Raw genomic sequence first — 16430 nt, 5'->3', positions numbered from 1 at the left:
TCAATTCTACTTTGACAATTTCTGCATTTTGAAATAAATTTTAAATAAATACTGTAAAATATAAATTTTTCATTCTGCATAAATGTACCTTTAAATTTGTAAAAATCTTTTTAAACTGTTCTGTATCACATTGACATGTTTGTTTAACGATGCATTTAGTTACCATATTTAGTTTTATAATTTTTGTTATGCTAAAAAAAAAAAAAAACGTAACGAGAGATTTCTATGTAGTAATAAACTTTAATCATTTAATTCTATATGCAAAAATGAGAGATTGGATGTTCTAATATTATAAATCCACAAAGGTCATCTTATTCAGAGCAAGTCCAACGTGACTCAGTCTAACTCTTCTCGCACTAAAAAATTCAGCCACCATTCTCTACTTCAATGATCTAGATTTCTGAACAGTCATAGGAGGGGGGGGGGGTCTACTTATCTTTGAACACCAACACTTGTTCTGAGCCTTGGTTGAAATGTTATAATGTTACGGTCAAATTTCATCACCTGTTACAATACTGTTCACTCAGGGAGATTTCCATTTTCAAACTTTTTTCAGCATTTCATGGTACCATGAAACATAACATGTAATCTGATTGTCTGTAAAGTTATGTGATGCCCAAAGGATATAAAGCTTTCTAACTTGAAGGTGATCTCACAGAGTAACATGAACTGCTAATGCATTAATGCCAGAGAACACCTCTATTTGGTGGTAGGTCACATGCCTGTCTGTCTGAAACATTTTTCTTACTACAGCATACTTTCCCTCAGTCACAAATGAAAACAGTCGACCTAACCTTGGAACATCCTCAAGGCCAAAATTTCCTTTTTCAAACTTCCAGTACCACCTAAATAGTATCGTAGGCTGAGGTCAGTCCTCTCCAAGCATAGGAACCATTTCCTCTAATCACTGATCAACACTTAACCAATGCGCAAAATTGTCCAGTATTTATTTTTTTCTGTTTTCAGTGTAAATAAGACAAGATCATTTTGTACTTTAAATTAACAGCAATAAACATGATTTTAATTTTAATTTTGGGGTATGTTCTTCTCATACTGAAAATAAAAAATTAATGAAGAAACATAAATATTGCTAACAAATCTTGTGTGAAGTCACAATTGCATATAATTTTATTTTGTATGTGATTATTATTGTAGTATTTTGTATTTTATTATTATTATTGTAATAGCAGTAATTGTTATTTTTTACACATTAACTCACTTTGTAATAAAGAACAATTATAATGATTTGTTTTTCATTTTACTACAGATATCTCTCAATTTCAGTATCTTAAAATCAAAAAATCCTAAGGACAAACCTTTTTTAATGTATTTATTAAAAGAAAATGAAATAATTCTACATCCTTTAGTACAAGCATTCACATTATTAAAATGGAAGAAAATAAGGCCAATATTATCTGTATTGGTGATTGTAAACATATATTTTGCAGTTTCGATATCATTATTTTTCTACAATCTTGTTCATGATCTTCAATTTGATGACTTTCTTAGTAAAATATTGGGATTTTCTTCGATAGTAAGTTACAGTTTTATAATTTCTAATTTATTTTAAAAATCTTATCATAGAATATTATATACTTCTTTTAAATAAAAGTAATATTAAAAAAATAAAATTATTGGCTGGAGATCATGTTCTGTATAAAGATTATTATTTTAAACTTTCAATTGTAATTTTTTTTTTAACTACAGGAAGAGCAACTTAAAATTGAACTGAGTTGGCTTGAATTGCAGTTGTTTGAGTGCCACAACAATTAGGTTGCTCCATTGCATTACTAATAGCACCAATATGGTTGTGTATGTTACTATTCTTGTCAGTTCCAAACAGTTCATGGTTCAGTTCAGTATGGTTGTGTTACTCTATAATACCTTATTATATAATCAAGAAAAAGGTTGCTATAATGAAAGTTTATTGCTTTCTGGATCTTTTGAAGAATTGCATCAAATATTCATGGAAACTTTTTTGAATGCCAGTAATCCAGAAAAGAGTAGCATACACATTTGGTTAAAAAAGCACAAACAATGCGGTCGGTTTGACCTTGCTGGCAAAATGAAGTAGGTGATCTGTTAGGACTCCAGGGGTTGTAGCCGATATTCAAATAAGAATTTCTACCTGTCTGAAACAATCTACCCTGAAGTTATCACAACAAAGCAGTATAAAATACACAACTTGTAAGTTTCTTCATGATTTAATTTGAAACTTTATTGTGCAATAACTTATTAGAACAGACCAATCCAAACATCTTAAACTCTTCTCTTTCAATACCTGTAATAGGGATTCTTGTAATTTTTTGAAATATTTCTATCAATTACTTTTAAATATTTATTTTATTTATTTTTTATAATTAAGTTAATTTTTTGATATATAAGTTCAAAATAACAAAGTGCACAATGAAACACTATTGAAAGAAAGCATCTTTAAGGATTTTTATAAATACAAAGGTATTATGTAAAAGCTAGAATTTAGTGGAAAGTTGCGAAGTATACAAATGCACTACTATCAAGTCTTGAGTGCTGGGCTGAAAATCTACTAAATATTTTTAAATTGTCAGTTGCAGCATACTATTGAATCATATCATAAATTTTTCAATAAATTCTTTGTAGAATAGATTTTTTTTTAAATTTATATCCTGTAAAAAAAATGTATGAGGTTTGTTAAAAAATAATAAGGAAAATTTAAATTTTTATCAAAAAGAATTTACCGATTCTTCTATACCGATATTGTACCCTTAAAGTAGTTTCCTAGAGATGCGACACATTTATGACAGTATTTCTTCCAATCCTCAAAATATTTGTGAAAAGTATTTTTTGGTATAGCCTTTTAGATTCACTTAGTGATTTTTTTTCTTTATTTCATCTATTGTCACAAACTGTTGTTATTTTAACGTTTTCTTTAACGGTAGAAACAAGAAAAAGTTACAGGGTGCCATGTCTGGAGAATACACAGGCATCAGTATGGTATTATTTTTGAGTAAACAGTCATGAATTAATAGTGAAATGTGAGTTGGCTCTTATCGTAGTGCAAAAGCTAGTAATTTTTTTGACTACATTTGTGGTCTTCTTCATTAGATTGCCTCGTATAAATGGTGTAAAACTGCTGAATAATATTATTTTTTGACTGTCAAATGTTTAAGAATTCACAATAAACAATACCATTTTGTTAAAAAAATAATGAGAACTTTAAAATTCTTTATTTAAGTCAATGATTCTAACTAAAGGGTGCACGCACCTTATTTCATTCAGACGGGGTAGCGGCGAAGTGGACACTAAATACTTTTTTACACTTTAAATATTATTTATTTAATTCTACCATTCACCTGTGACGTCACACAACATAGCAGAAGACTACAGCAGCTGTATGTCAGTGCTACACTAGTACAAATAACAACAAAATAACTAACAAACACAGTAACAGAACCTAAATAACTAATACCAAAAGTTGAGTTTCACGGGATCCTGCATCATCAGTCAGTATAAAATTCCAAAATTACATTAAACAAAAATAAATAAATAAAAATTAAAAATTTATAAAACTGGAATAATTATCATTCCAGTTGGTTAAGTTATGTTGTTCAAGTTTTGTGGTTGTTATTTTTTCTAAATTTTAAATTTAAAAAATTCTTTTTTTTAATTTTTTTTAGAAAAACATTTCAAATAACTGTTTTCTCCTCACAATCTTTGGGAACAGTTTTTTTTGTGATTTATGTTTGAGATGAGTTTAGAACAAAAATTTTAGGGAGAAGAATTAACATAATTAAATTTTTAAACAATTTTTACTAAAACCTTATTTAAATCTTTGCTTAGGGTTTCATTATTAATATAATGAAACACTTCCAGCCAGTTGTAAGTGGAATAAATAAATTGTTAATGAAATGTAATAGAAATGATGTTAATGGTGAAATTAATTTTAAGATAGAATAGAATAATTAAATTATTCATTTTTTTTATTTTAGACATAGAAGTTATTTTGGATTTATTCTACGCTTGCTTCTGGCCTGATAATATTGGTGTTTTCAGTTTTTGAATTATTGTCATTGGGCCCGAGTTGTTATAAAAGATTTAAATCTTGGCTGAATTTATTGAGTTTACTACTATCAATGGTTTTGATACTTATCGCAATAAATTTAGATGATAGTCATTTACCATTAATTGATTGTATTTGTTACATCGGTTCTGTCATCGTTCTATACACATGGGCCTAAATTATGTTTTTATTTGAACTGTTTCCAGCATCAGGAATTTATGGACTTATGTTTTGGGCAGTTCTTGCTGATATTCTTAAGGTATGTATAATAATTATTTTAATTAAGTTAAACATGTTATTTATTATTTTTCAAAAGTTTATTTTTTTTTTTGCGGGGGAGGGATGAGGCAGGATTTTTTTTACAGCTGATGTCAATACTTGACAGAATGAAGTATGAAAATTTGGTACTTGCGTGTTAACGCCACCGCAGCTACAGCTTTATTTAAAAACAAAGTAGTCAATCGGATTTCGGTGGAAAATGGGCCGATATAGAGTTTAACATAGATTCAAAACAGTCTCTTTATTCGTTTTAATAAATGATTATTTATATTTATTTATTTTATAAATATAATTTAACCAAACTTAACCTACGCTCGCTTCGCTCGCTAACCTTGACTAATTAACACCGTAATTTTTTGAGTATTTTTTTAATAAATTCTGTAATTATTGCAATTATTTATTATTTAAATAATCAAAACACTCCTAATCCGATTGACTACTTTGTTTTTAAATAAAGCTGTAGCTGCGGTGGCGTTAACACGTAAGTACTGAAAATTATTTCTTTGAGAAAAAATGCATTATGCTAGACTGATATTTGAACCTAGAATCTTTTAGATGAAATACAAAAATATGAAACACTACACTATGGAGGACATCATTAGATTATATAATAATTACAAATATTATTTTTATTCTTAAATAACATTTTTTTTAAGTTTAAGTATGTATAGTTTCTCAGAATTGTTTATACAATATTATCATCACTAAAATAATGTATTTGAGAACCAGTCAATATGGTTCTCAAATATTTGAGAACCATCTGGTTCCGATGTAACCAGATTAAATTGGACCCATTACATTATGTGATGTTTGTATTTCATGTGTTACCTATCTCAGTGCTTACATAATGGATTAAATTACAAGGTCTGATAAAAAGTGAAAACTTTTTAATTCTGCTGACTATGTCTTTTCGACTGAGTTTGCTTTTTCCTAAATAATGGTAGCACTGTCTATAATGTACATTAATATATTTGAAGTGATGAAGAAGGATTTTGGGAAGATATTATGTCAAAACCATTTCAAGAACGCTTTGAAGATGTTAAAGGAATAAAAGAATTGGAAATCCTAACACATCAAGTGGTGAAAATATCAATAAAATATAGGACATTATGATCAGTAACAGACGGATCATAACACTAGTAACAATTTTTTTTTTTTGTTAAAATTATAGTTTAACTAATTTTGAGGGGCTGAATTCAAAACTGTTAGAAATTATGTTATATATTACACGATACACGTGATTTATCTACCAATAAATGCATAATTACAAATCAATATTCTAGTAAAAATATTATTTATATGTATTCATTTAAAATTTGATGAAATCAACAAAATTTTTATTTATCCCAACAAAGATAAATTGAAATGCTTTACTACAATTTTAAAGTAACAATTTCTAAAAGTCTGAATCACAGGAAATATCTTTAAAATAAGTTTTTAAAAGATTAAATCATTGGAATTGTCTTACCTTTAATTTTAAAAATATGTTGACAAACTTTTTTGCTTGTACGATGTTTGATCAATTTCTCTAAACAAAAACCAATAACAGTCACCCGTCATTCTGGAATCCCATCTTCCTTGGTACCGATGCTTCATGGCCAAAATACCCTGATGGAAACACTCTCCTTGCTCATCACTGACAGGGCCCAAATTTTCAGGAAAAATGTTTAGATGGGAATGTAGGAAATGAATTTTTAATGAAATCCTACATCCTAAATGTTTGTAGTTTTCTGATAGCTTATTAACCAAAAATACATAGTTTGTATCTTTTCTGTTGCTTAAACAACCACCAACAATGTCTTTGAAAGATTTCCATGCAGCTAGTTCACATTCACTAAGTTTATTGCCAAAAATTGAGTCCTTAAGCATTTTCTTAATTAGCTGACCGATAAATATACTTTCCTTCAGCTTACCAAATTAGAAAAACTTACTTTTAAATGATTACATCCTGGTCAATCTTTGTCTAGTGCCTCTATGAAATTTTTGTGAATCCATGTTTTATGTAAAGTAGTGACAGTATGACTTTACCGTCCTCAAATAATGATAAATGCTTTACATTTTTTTCACTGGCCACAAAATTCTGTCACAATGGTTGCTTCTTTACTTGGTAATACTTTTTTATCAGGACTATTCCAAAGACAAAGAAAACAACAATATTTTCTAAACCCTCCTTGTAAACCAAGAAGTAACACAACAACTTTCAATGTAAACTTGTCACATATGCTCTTTGTATTTTATTGTTTCTAATTGTGATACCACAAATGTATACATACCAGAAATGTATGAACATTTCTTTCATGTCGACTGCATGATCTGATGGAATGGATGGCTGTTTGTTACCGTTACGCAATAAAATTGCTTTCACGTTACCTTCAGAAGAGTCAATAAAAAGACACCATTCTTCAGCAATATGCTGATTTCCCAGCTCTTTCATTGACATCAGAACAAACGCACAATGAATTTTTCTTAGTAAAATAAGTTGAAGGACTTTTATTTTGTGTTCTAAACATAGTAACTTGTTTTTTCCACTAAAAGATTCTGCTGTTGCAGTCTAGACCCCAGAAGTTCAGCTTGCTGCTTTTATATTTTTAAATCGCAAACTAAACCATTAAGTTAATGTTGAATTAAATGAAGAGGTTTCTCAACAGATACAGGAAGATATTCTTCAACATACTCTACATAATCTGCTTTATTTTCAGATTGTCCTAGCAGTGTCAGATTAGAGGGTAATACAGGTACAGGTAACTCCTCTCCATGTGGTACCAGCTTTAGAGCTGAGGATACATCTGCATATTTTATGAATTTTCTAATTTTGAATGAAAATCCAAATATATTTGTTATACAAAAGTAGCAGTCGTTAGGTTCGTGCCAAATCACAGCAAATGGCACAGCTAATCATTTCCCCTTCAACCATTCAATTAGAGTTATTGAGTACGATATTCAAATAACATGAGGCGCACAGATTTTATCTTGATCCCCAAGTGCACAATTCAGAAATAATCTTTCTTTGAGATTTAGACGTAAATCTACCACATACATAACAAAAATTGTCTGAATGATTCTAACATCCACAAACTTTTGCAGAAACCATGTTGTAGCCAATAAAAACGAGAAAAATCACTTCTGTATTATAAAGGATTGATGAAAACATAGCAGAACACTAATAACTCTGTGAAACACAACACCCAGTACAGACAAGTTAAGCTAGACTGAATGAGATTTTAAGTTCTGTAGTAGGCAACAACAGATATCTCTGTATGATGTCATCATACAGACATGTTTGCATCTATTTCTCATGATATAGTGTATTATATTTATTTATTTTTTCATTATTAAGCATGTATGCATATTGTTTAAAAGTAAAAATACAGAAATTATTCTTAATTGTAACCAGTAATTGATCAAAATGAGTTTATTAAAAAATATTTTACAAATTAATGATTTACATGATAACACAATTCAATACTGTGTTTGAAATCAGCACCTAAATTACAGTGAGAAAATTTGTATAACATGTTAGATACAAATTTTGTGTTGATTAGTGATAATTAAAAAAGTTGCTAAAGAGGTGGAATCTCTTATGGCTAATGTGAAATAATCATTTGTATGAAATGAGTAGTAGCAAAATTTGTTCCAAAAATGTTGAATTTTCAACAAAAGTGACTTCGCAGAACAATCATAAGCTGATATCACTGATGACTTAAAATTATTCGGTACTTACGTATTAACGCCACCGCAGCTACAGCTTTATTTAAAAACAAAGTAGTCAATCGGATTTCGGTGGAAAATGAACAGTCTATTTATTAATTTTAATAAATGGTTATGGTTATTTATATTTATTTATTTTATAAATATAATTTAACCAAACTTAACCTACGCTCGCTTTGCTCGCTAACCTTGACTAATTAACAGGAGTGTTTTGATTATTTAAATAATAAATAATTGCAATAATTACTTAATTTATTAAATAAATACTCAAAAAATTACGGTGTTAATTACTCAAAGTTAGCAAGCGTAGGTTAAGTTTGGTTAAATTATATTTATAACATAAATAAATATAAATAACCATTTATTAAAATTAATAAAGAGACTGTTCATTTTTCACCGAAATCCGATTGACTACTTTGTTTTTAAATAAAGCTGTAGCTACGGTGGCTACGTACGTACCAATTACTCAAACATGTCATTATAGGTGATGAAACATGGAGGTACATATGGTGATGGTACTGAAATGAAGGTCCAATCATTGCAATGGAAGCTTCCTTAAGCACCAAAAGAAAGATACAAGATCAGAAAAAGCAAGCAGAGTTTGATTTAGTGTTAAGGTTTGATTTACTGTTTTATTTTTCAATTACTAGGATGTCATCCAGTATAAATTCTTACAACAAGGTTGTATGGCTGACAAACAGTTTTACACTGTTTATGTGAGGCAATCCAAAGAATACTACCACAAATGTATAATCAAACAATTCTTAGATCTTGCATCACAATATCGCTCCAGCTCATACTTCAATGTTATTAATTCATGTTTATCTAGCCAAAGATAATAACCGTAATAACATGACAAAGCTCATGTTATCCAAAAATGAGATCCTGTAACTTTTTCTCATTATTTTTTTATTACACCTCATATATACTTTCAAAGAGAAGAAAATTTGGCGATCTTTACTTACGGGTTGACACATTTATGACAAATTTTGTTCTTTATGTTTGAAGAATTGTTGTATTACTGAAATGTGGAGTATTATGTTAAATTTGCCAAATTTAAAAATATTTCAGTGTGGAAAAATGTGTCTTTAACATTAGATAAATGTCTACTCTGTCTTGTATAGGTTGTATCATTTTGTTATAATTGCCTATTAAATTTTTAAGGATTGTCTCATCGATCAGTAGGTTATACAAAGAAATATTTAGGGAAATCCATAAATAAAGAATATATATTAGAAGAACTTTTTTGGTGTTTAGTAGTGCAAAACTTTTCCTTTTTTTTTGTAAGAAATTACCTTGGTAATCGTCATATCTATCCATACATTGAGAATACATCCGTTCAAGACAAAGCTTTGGTTTTTTATGAATATTCATACAGTTTAGACTGTAGTTTATTAATTTATTTATCTGATGACAAATGCTATGAACACAATTTGTTTAAATTATTTATTAATTCATATGATATTCAATTATGAAGAGCAAGCAGCTATCTTGATTCAGGCCCTATTAACAGTCATGTCCCTTGTTCATACACTGAGCACCTGTAGCTTGATATATTGATGCAATCTCCATTTTTGGATATATTGTTAATTAAAATTCAACTGGTTCAGAAAGATATTCAGCAAAAATATAAAAGAGCTATTAGCAATTAGCTTTTCTGTTGCTTGTTATGTTATTATTTACAATATTAATAATTATTATTAAATTTAATATGTGATATTCCTTTTTTTCTTTATCTTTTTTTTTTAGGTATTAACATCATGTATTTGCCTCATCATTGGTTTTGTCTTCTGTTTTTGTATTCAATATCCAAATCATAATCTGTTTCACAATCCATTTTATTCATTTCTTAAAACAACAATTATGATGGCAGGAGAATTTGAATACTCAGATTTATTTGAACTCGGCTTTTTCAGAACCGACCTGTATGCAACTACTGTAATTTTAATATTATTTGTTTTTTTATCATCTATAGTTTTAATGAATCTTATGGTAGGTGTAGCAGTCAGTGAATTGCAGGTAAGTTCACTCTCTTCTTTTTTTGACTTTTTTTTTAGATTATGACGTGATATTTGATGCGATAAAAGTTTTTTAGTATGAACTACTCGGAGGTGTAAATAAGTAATAATATTTTATTTACAGATATTTCCTTTCTTTTGCTTTTTGGTTTTCCTGGTCATTATTATTAGGTGTCTCTGATCTTGGCTCATAAAAACAAAAATTCTTAACCTATTTAGTTCAATGACTTGTCCCCTTCAGATGTAACACATTTATTCCAGCGATGTTTTCGTTGTTGGAAGCGTTTTTCAAACTCATTTTTAGTGAAGACTATAAGTACTCTTGCCAATTTGTTTTTTTGCTCTCTTTCTTGTCTTCAAATCTCTCTTTCCTTTAAGTGAAATTTCAAGCTTAAGAAAGAGCCAAAAATCTCAGGGAACCATATCAGGTGAATAAGGAGCTCGCGGAAATTGTTCAATGCAGTTTTATACTAAGAATCTGTGGATAAGTTATGATGTATGGACTAGAGCATTATTGTGATGAATTTTCATTATCGTATGATTAGGGTCATACTGACAGTCTTTTTTTATTATCAAGGCATAGTTCAACATGAGAATGCTCCTCGAGGATACACTGTCAATAAAAAGGCAAAACACTGGATCGAAAAGTAGTGAAGCGTTGAAATTTGATGCGAATTTTCCATTTTTAATTATTCTTTAAGAATTCAATCAATCCACAGCATTATTGGTGATCGCTTTTTAGAGATGTAACAATTTATTTTTTTATAAATATTTTCAAAAATAGGATATATATATATAGGAAAAAAAATATATATATATAATACTTTTTTAGCCTCTGCAAAGTACAGAATTAGAGAACACTCTTATCTTTACATTTTTATGTTCATCAAAATTTTTTCAGGCCTAAGCCCATCTTCAGTGATATTTTTTATTTTAATAAATTCTTAATTTGTTTACATTTACACATTAATTTTAGCTTTTTACATTTTATTTTGTAAAAATTGTTTGTTAATAAAATTTAAAAAATTCAGAACAAATATTTGTTCAGTCAAGAGAATGAAAAAGTATTGCAATAACTATTAATTTATCAATATCTTATCTTTGTATGCTAACTTAAATAATTTTAGTTAGAATGTTCCCATCAAATTCTGTTTGCAGATTTATAAGGCTCAATCAAAATACACCTGCCACTGACAAACAAAATAGAGAAAATAGGGGACTTGATCTCTGTGTGTATGATATTGCTAACAAAGTCAAGCTTAACCAACCCACCCTCTACTGCCAACCTAAAAGTAAATAAACTTTTTATTTGTAAAAATTAAATACCAGTTTTTAATCTAAAGAAGCCATGTTGTTTTTGTTTTTAATTAAGATTCAATTCAGAGTTACAGGATAGTACTCTCACACTTCAATGACTGAATAATCTCATGTTTTATGTCATTGTTTTTCATTTTTTCTATTTTATTTTATCACTGCAAATTTATTATAATTTCAATCTTGACTATTTAAATTGTATTAGAGCTGAGTTATGAAGGGAATATGAAGTAAAAGCTTTATAGCATCATGAGAGACGGATGCTGAGTCTGACTAGAATTTGAACCTGGGACGTGGATATTTTTAACGTGTAATTTTCTGTAAGCCATGTAAGTTTTTTCCAAATAAATTTAACTTCATGATAATAATGTAGCAAAGAACAAGTTTTAATATAGCAAGATATAATTAATTAGTTTTTGCCATCAAGCGGTTAGTTAAGGTATAATGTTTTAAATATAAGTTTTTTTCAATGATGAATATTTAGTTAAATATAAAAAGTTGATATATTTAAAATCAATCTTATTTTCTTGTAGGATCTGCAAAAAAGAAGTCACATTAAATTTTTAAGAAAAGAAATTGAATTTATTACGCATACTGAAAGATTTATTACTAGATCATTAAGAAGAACATTTATTTATAAAATACTAATAGATAAATATAAGGTACCTTCAAAATTATTAATATTGATGAACGATTCTGATAACTTAGTTAAACTTCCTGATACTCTTTTGAAAACAATTTTTAATATTGCAAAGAAAAACAAAAATAAACAGAAAACTTCCTAGTAAGTATATTTTTAATTTTACTTTAATATTAATATTTTCTTATTTTTTTATCATGTCAAAAACATTTTTTTATTTTCTTAATTTAAGATTGAAACTGAATTTTATATGTATATATATATATATATATATATATATATATAAAATTTTTTTTTTTGTTTATCGATCATTAGTGATGAACAAAAGTAAACAATTATTGAACTGCTAATAAAAGTGAATGTAATTGGTGGCAAGTGATTGTGGTGGTGTGAACGTATTGAAAGTTAACACTGATTTACTAACGTACTAAAATGTTACAGTTGAAATGAAACTTCAGCAATAATTTTTACTATATGAGTTGACAATTCTTAAAAAGTTATGACATATAAAAATCTTAGCATTCTAATCACATATGAACAACAAAGCAGATTACTGTAAATGGAGAAATTGCATGCACTCAAGTTTAAGGTTTATAAAAAACAAATTATTCACCCAGTTTTGAAATAAATCACATAAAAATCTACATAATTCTATTATGCATTTGCGATTATTGAACTTATACTTTTCACTAAATTTTATATGGTATGTTTTTGCTGTAAGAACGGAAAAGACCATTTTTTAATCTTCTATAGCATCGCTTGACTTTAATCTATCGCTATTAAACAACTCTTCATTGATCCCTCTCAAACTTTTATGCAAGGTAGTCAGCCCATTCTATATTTATCACTCCTTACATTTCAAAATTATATCTTTAATCATTTATTAGCCGTTATTCAACTTGTAAAACCATTCTACAGAGAGATCTAAAAGTCATGCACATCAAAATTAAAGTGTCTATAAATAGTAGTATAGTTGAAAAATTTCTATCAACTATCGCAAGGTAGCACCATGGTATTAGCAATAACAAACCTAGTCCCCATTGTGATGTGTGTTGATCATACAACACTTGCAATAGTGCTTGGTAAACATGTCGTTTTACCAAAACGAGTTTTCATTGTTGAATATTATTTTTCTAGTTGTTCTTATGCACATGTTGTAGACTAATTTTGTGGGAAATATCCATATGTGGCAGTGCCTAACAATTCGACCATAGCAAGATTAATCACTCGTTTTAGAGAATGCAGATCAGTTAAAGACAAGAAGAGAATCAGGGGACCAGCCATTTTGACTGATGCTTAACCGGCTGAGGTTAAGAATGTGATGCAGCATTTGCTTTGAAAAAGCTTGAGGAGACTATCAGTGCACTCTCACATTTCATATGGAAGTGCTCAGAAAGTGATGAAGCAGTTACACTTTTGTGCATATCATGTTTGCAGTACCCAGAAATTGAAGAAGCTGGATAAAGAAAAGCGTGTAGTGTACTGTATATGGGTTCAATCATTTGTTGACAACCATAGAATCGCAGAGCTTGACCGTATCAAGCACGGCAAGCATGAGGCATGGTTTCACCGTAGCCTTTGCTACGTGAACAGTCAAAACACTAAAATTCTGTAGACTGAAAATCCACATGTGTTACACATGAAAACCCCTTACACACTCTGAAAAAAAGAGTGTGGTCTGCCATATCACATTGTTGAATATTGGGACCCATTTTGAGCATATGTTGTGAAAATAAATAAATCTTTAAGTATTATTTCTTAATATCTTATTTTTTTATTACTTTGATGTGGGCGACTTTTGAATCTCTTTGAATTTTTGTAAAAATAGAATGGTTGTAAATTTTGTAAAAATATACAACACAGAAACATGAATAAGTTTCATTAGCAATTATCATCTGCACTGTAAGCCAGAGGAACTAGTATATTTATAAATAAATTACTAAAAGAAAGGTAAGTAGAATAAAATGAGAGATCCAAGGCAATCTCTACTTCATTTTAATTAGTAGTATAGTGTATTCAATTTATAATAAAAAACTGTATAACTGTATACCTACAGGCAAGCAACTGAAGGAGAGGACCAACCTTCTCTTACAATTTTTTCCTCTTAGCAGCTCAATTAAAAAAAATTATTTTGTTGTATATAAATATCCAAAAAGATTTTGGTTAGCAATAATGATAATAAAATTTATGATGTTCATCAATTTAGAATATAACAAATTCGTGTTTCAGTCTAGTACAGTTAAAAATAAAATTGTTTTATAAATTGAATAACAGCTCATAAAAATGGTTAGTATAATGTTATAAGTAACATTACGTATGCTCATAAATGGATAGTTATGTTTTTGTTAGGGTAACTATTAAGAGCAATTCATTTAATTTTTCATGAAAAATATTTTTTCTAAAAATTTCGGTGAACAAATCATAAAAATGTAGAAATTTTATGGGTAAAAAGTCTTTACTAAGACTATATATTACTAATATATATATATACTAATTTTTAGATTAATAAAAATTTTAGATGAAAGTGTTTAGTTTACTAAGATTCTGGTGAAAATAAATACTTTATTCAGTTCAGAACAGTTATATTAATTTGATTTCTAAATCGCAACAAATGATCATGGATAACAAAAGAAAAAACTGCTCCAACATAAGGATTAAAAAAATTGAGGACAAACATGATCAAAACAAAGTACAAAATTAAAGAATATAAAAGAGAAGATATTTGGTAACAGGACTAAACTCTGTGTTTGAGATCAAATTTCTTCCTTGCCTTTTATTCGAAAAAGCCTGAATTTGAATTGTAATCATGCTAGCATTTTTAATTTGCTACAGATTTTATGTATCGTTCTTTGTATCATGCGTTTATTTTATGTATCATGCACAGGCCTTAAGGCTTAGGGTAGTAAATAAATTCATTAAAAAAAATAATAATAACACATATGCAAGGATTTGAAGATAAATAAATAAATTCAATATAGAATAAAGTAATAGATTTTTTAAGACATTAACTCAAAAATATCTGAGTACATATTTGTATACTTATTAAACAAGTACATATTCTGTTTAGATTTACCTAATTAGTATTATTTTGATATTCATCAACAGAGTAGTCATTTCAATAGAGAATCTTTTGATTTTTTTTTAAAATAAATGACTCAGAAGATATCTTTTAGATTGTTTATTAGCAGTGAAAATTTAATAAATTCCTTCATTACATGATAAAATATGTTATTATATTGTGAATATGATTCTACTATATGATTTAGTATAACTGTACATTATTATTTACTTTTAGTTTTTATTTATTCTAGATTCAGTGCTATCAGACAATTTTCACATAATGAAAACTTGTTCTGATTTTTTTAAACAGTGCTAAGACGTTATATATTAGACTAGCCAGCCTGTCTAACCAGAACCTGGACCCTCATAGTTCAGGTCTCTCCTCTTCCAGACTGCCGACACACCCCTCTGCTGGAGGGCTGCTCTCCCTGGCCCTAACCTACCCTCTCCAGATATGCCTTATGCTTATCCTTCACAATCCGCATCCCCTGCACACATCTTGAGAGTCCTCCATATCATCATCGGGGAACTCTGACCCACTCACTCTTGCACATGAGCAGGGCAAAGCACCCTAGACATAGAGGCTGCCTCCATGGCCTTGAACGTCACCACATTTTATATCCACTATTTTTTCCCTTATATACACAATCTATAAAATATGGCGTCTTTTATCTCCTTACCTTTCCCATCATTTTAAGGCCATGCCTCCACCAAACCCATACGTAATATAATTAAATATATAATACTATGTTACTACAATATTACACGATACATAATCACGACAATGCTGTACAACTGGATAATACCACAATACCATGTAACAATACTACAAAACAATGCTATACTGTACATGCTAAGAAATACATAACCTTACTGTAGCACTCGGTAATATCCTTGTACCCATATAAAATACATATACAACAACACTATATAATAATACAACAACACTACCCTAATACCACACTACAAAATTAAACAGCCCATAATCATACATAGGACAATACAGTACAACATGTTAACATAATTTACAAAATACACAATAAAATAACAATACTACAGTACTATAATACTACATGATGCGTAATAATAATTGCAACAGTGCTGTATAACAGGATAAAACAAAAATACAATGTACCAATATTAAAATACAATTTTACACTGCAATCGCTAAGAAATACATAATGTTACTGTTCCACATGGTAGTACCCTTGTTCCTGGTATGGCGGTGCATTTCCCCTACCAAGCCATCAAAAACAGAATAATACTACACTATTATAATACTAAACATAATAATACTGCACAATACATAATAATAAACATTACAATACTACAAACATGGAAACATAATTATTACCAAAGATGTTGAGGCCGT

The 16430-nt window shown here is 28.8% G+C and overlaps 1 protein-coding gene across 3 annotated transcripts in view; it reads left to right on the top strand.

The window, feature by feature from the left end:
- The window catches only part of LOC142320471 (transient receptor potential cation channel subfamily A member 1-like), a 45675-nt gene that overhangs the window by 22890 nt on the left and 6355 nt on the right, over positions 1-16430 (top strand). For 2 of the 3 annotated variants that reach the window (XM_075358288.1, XM_075358287.1), the window contains exons 1-4: positions 1271-1534; positions 4246-4298; positions 9776-10045; positions 11892-12142. In XM_075358288.1, coding sequence (XP_075214403.1) covers positions 4266-4298; positions 9776-10045; positions 11892-12142 — 554 coding nt within the window. In that variant the 5' untranslated portion in view covers positions 1271-1534; positions 4246-4265. Of the gene's footprint in view, positions 1-1267; positions 1535-3968; positions 4115-4245; positions 4299-9775; positions 10046-11891; positions 12143-16430 lie in introns of those variants that run through there. The other variant, XM_075358286.1, reaches the window with a different exon arrangement.

The sequence above is a fragment of the Lycorma delicatula genome, chromosome 2 (genome assembly GCF_047948215.1).
Source record: "Lycorma delicatula isolate Av1 chromosome 2, ASM4794821v1, whole genome shotgun sequence".
Taxonomy (NCBI): domain Eukaryota; kingdom Metazoa; phylum Arthropoda; class Insecta; order Hemiptera; family Fulgoridae; genus Lycorma; species Lycorma delicatula.
This window is presented reverse-complemented; position numbering and strand designations above follow the sequence as displayed.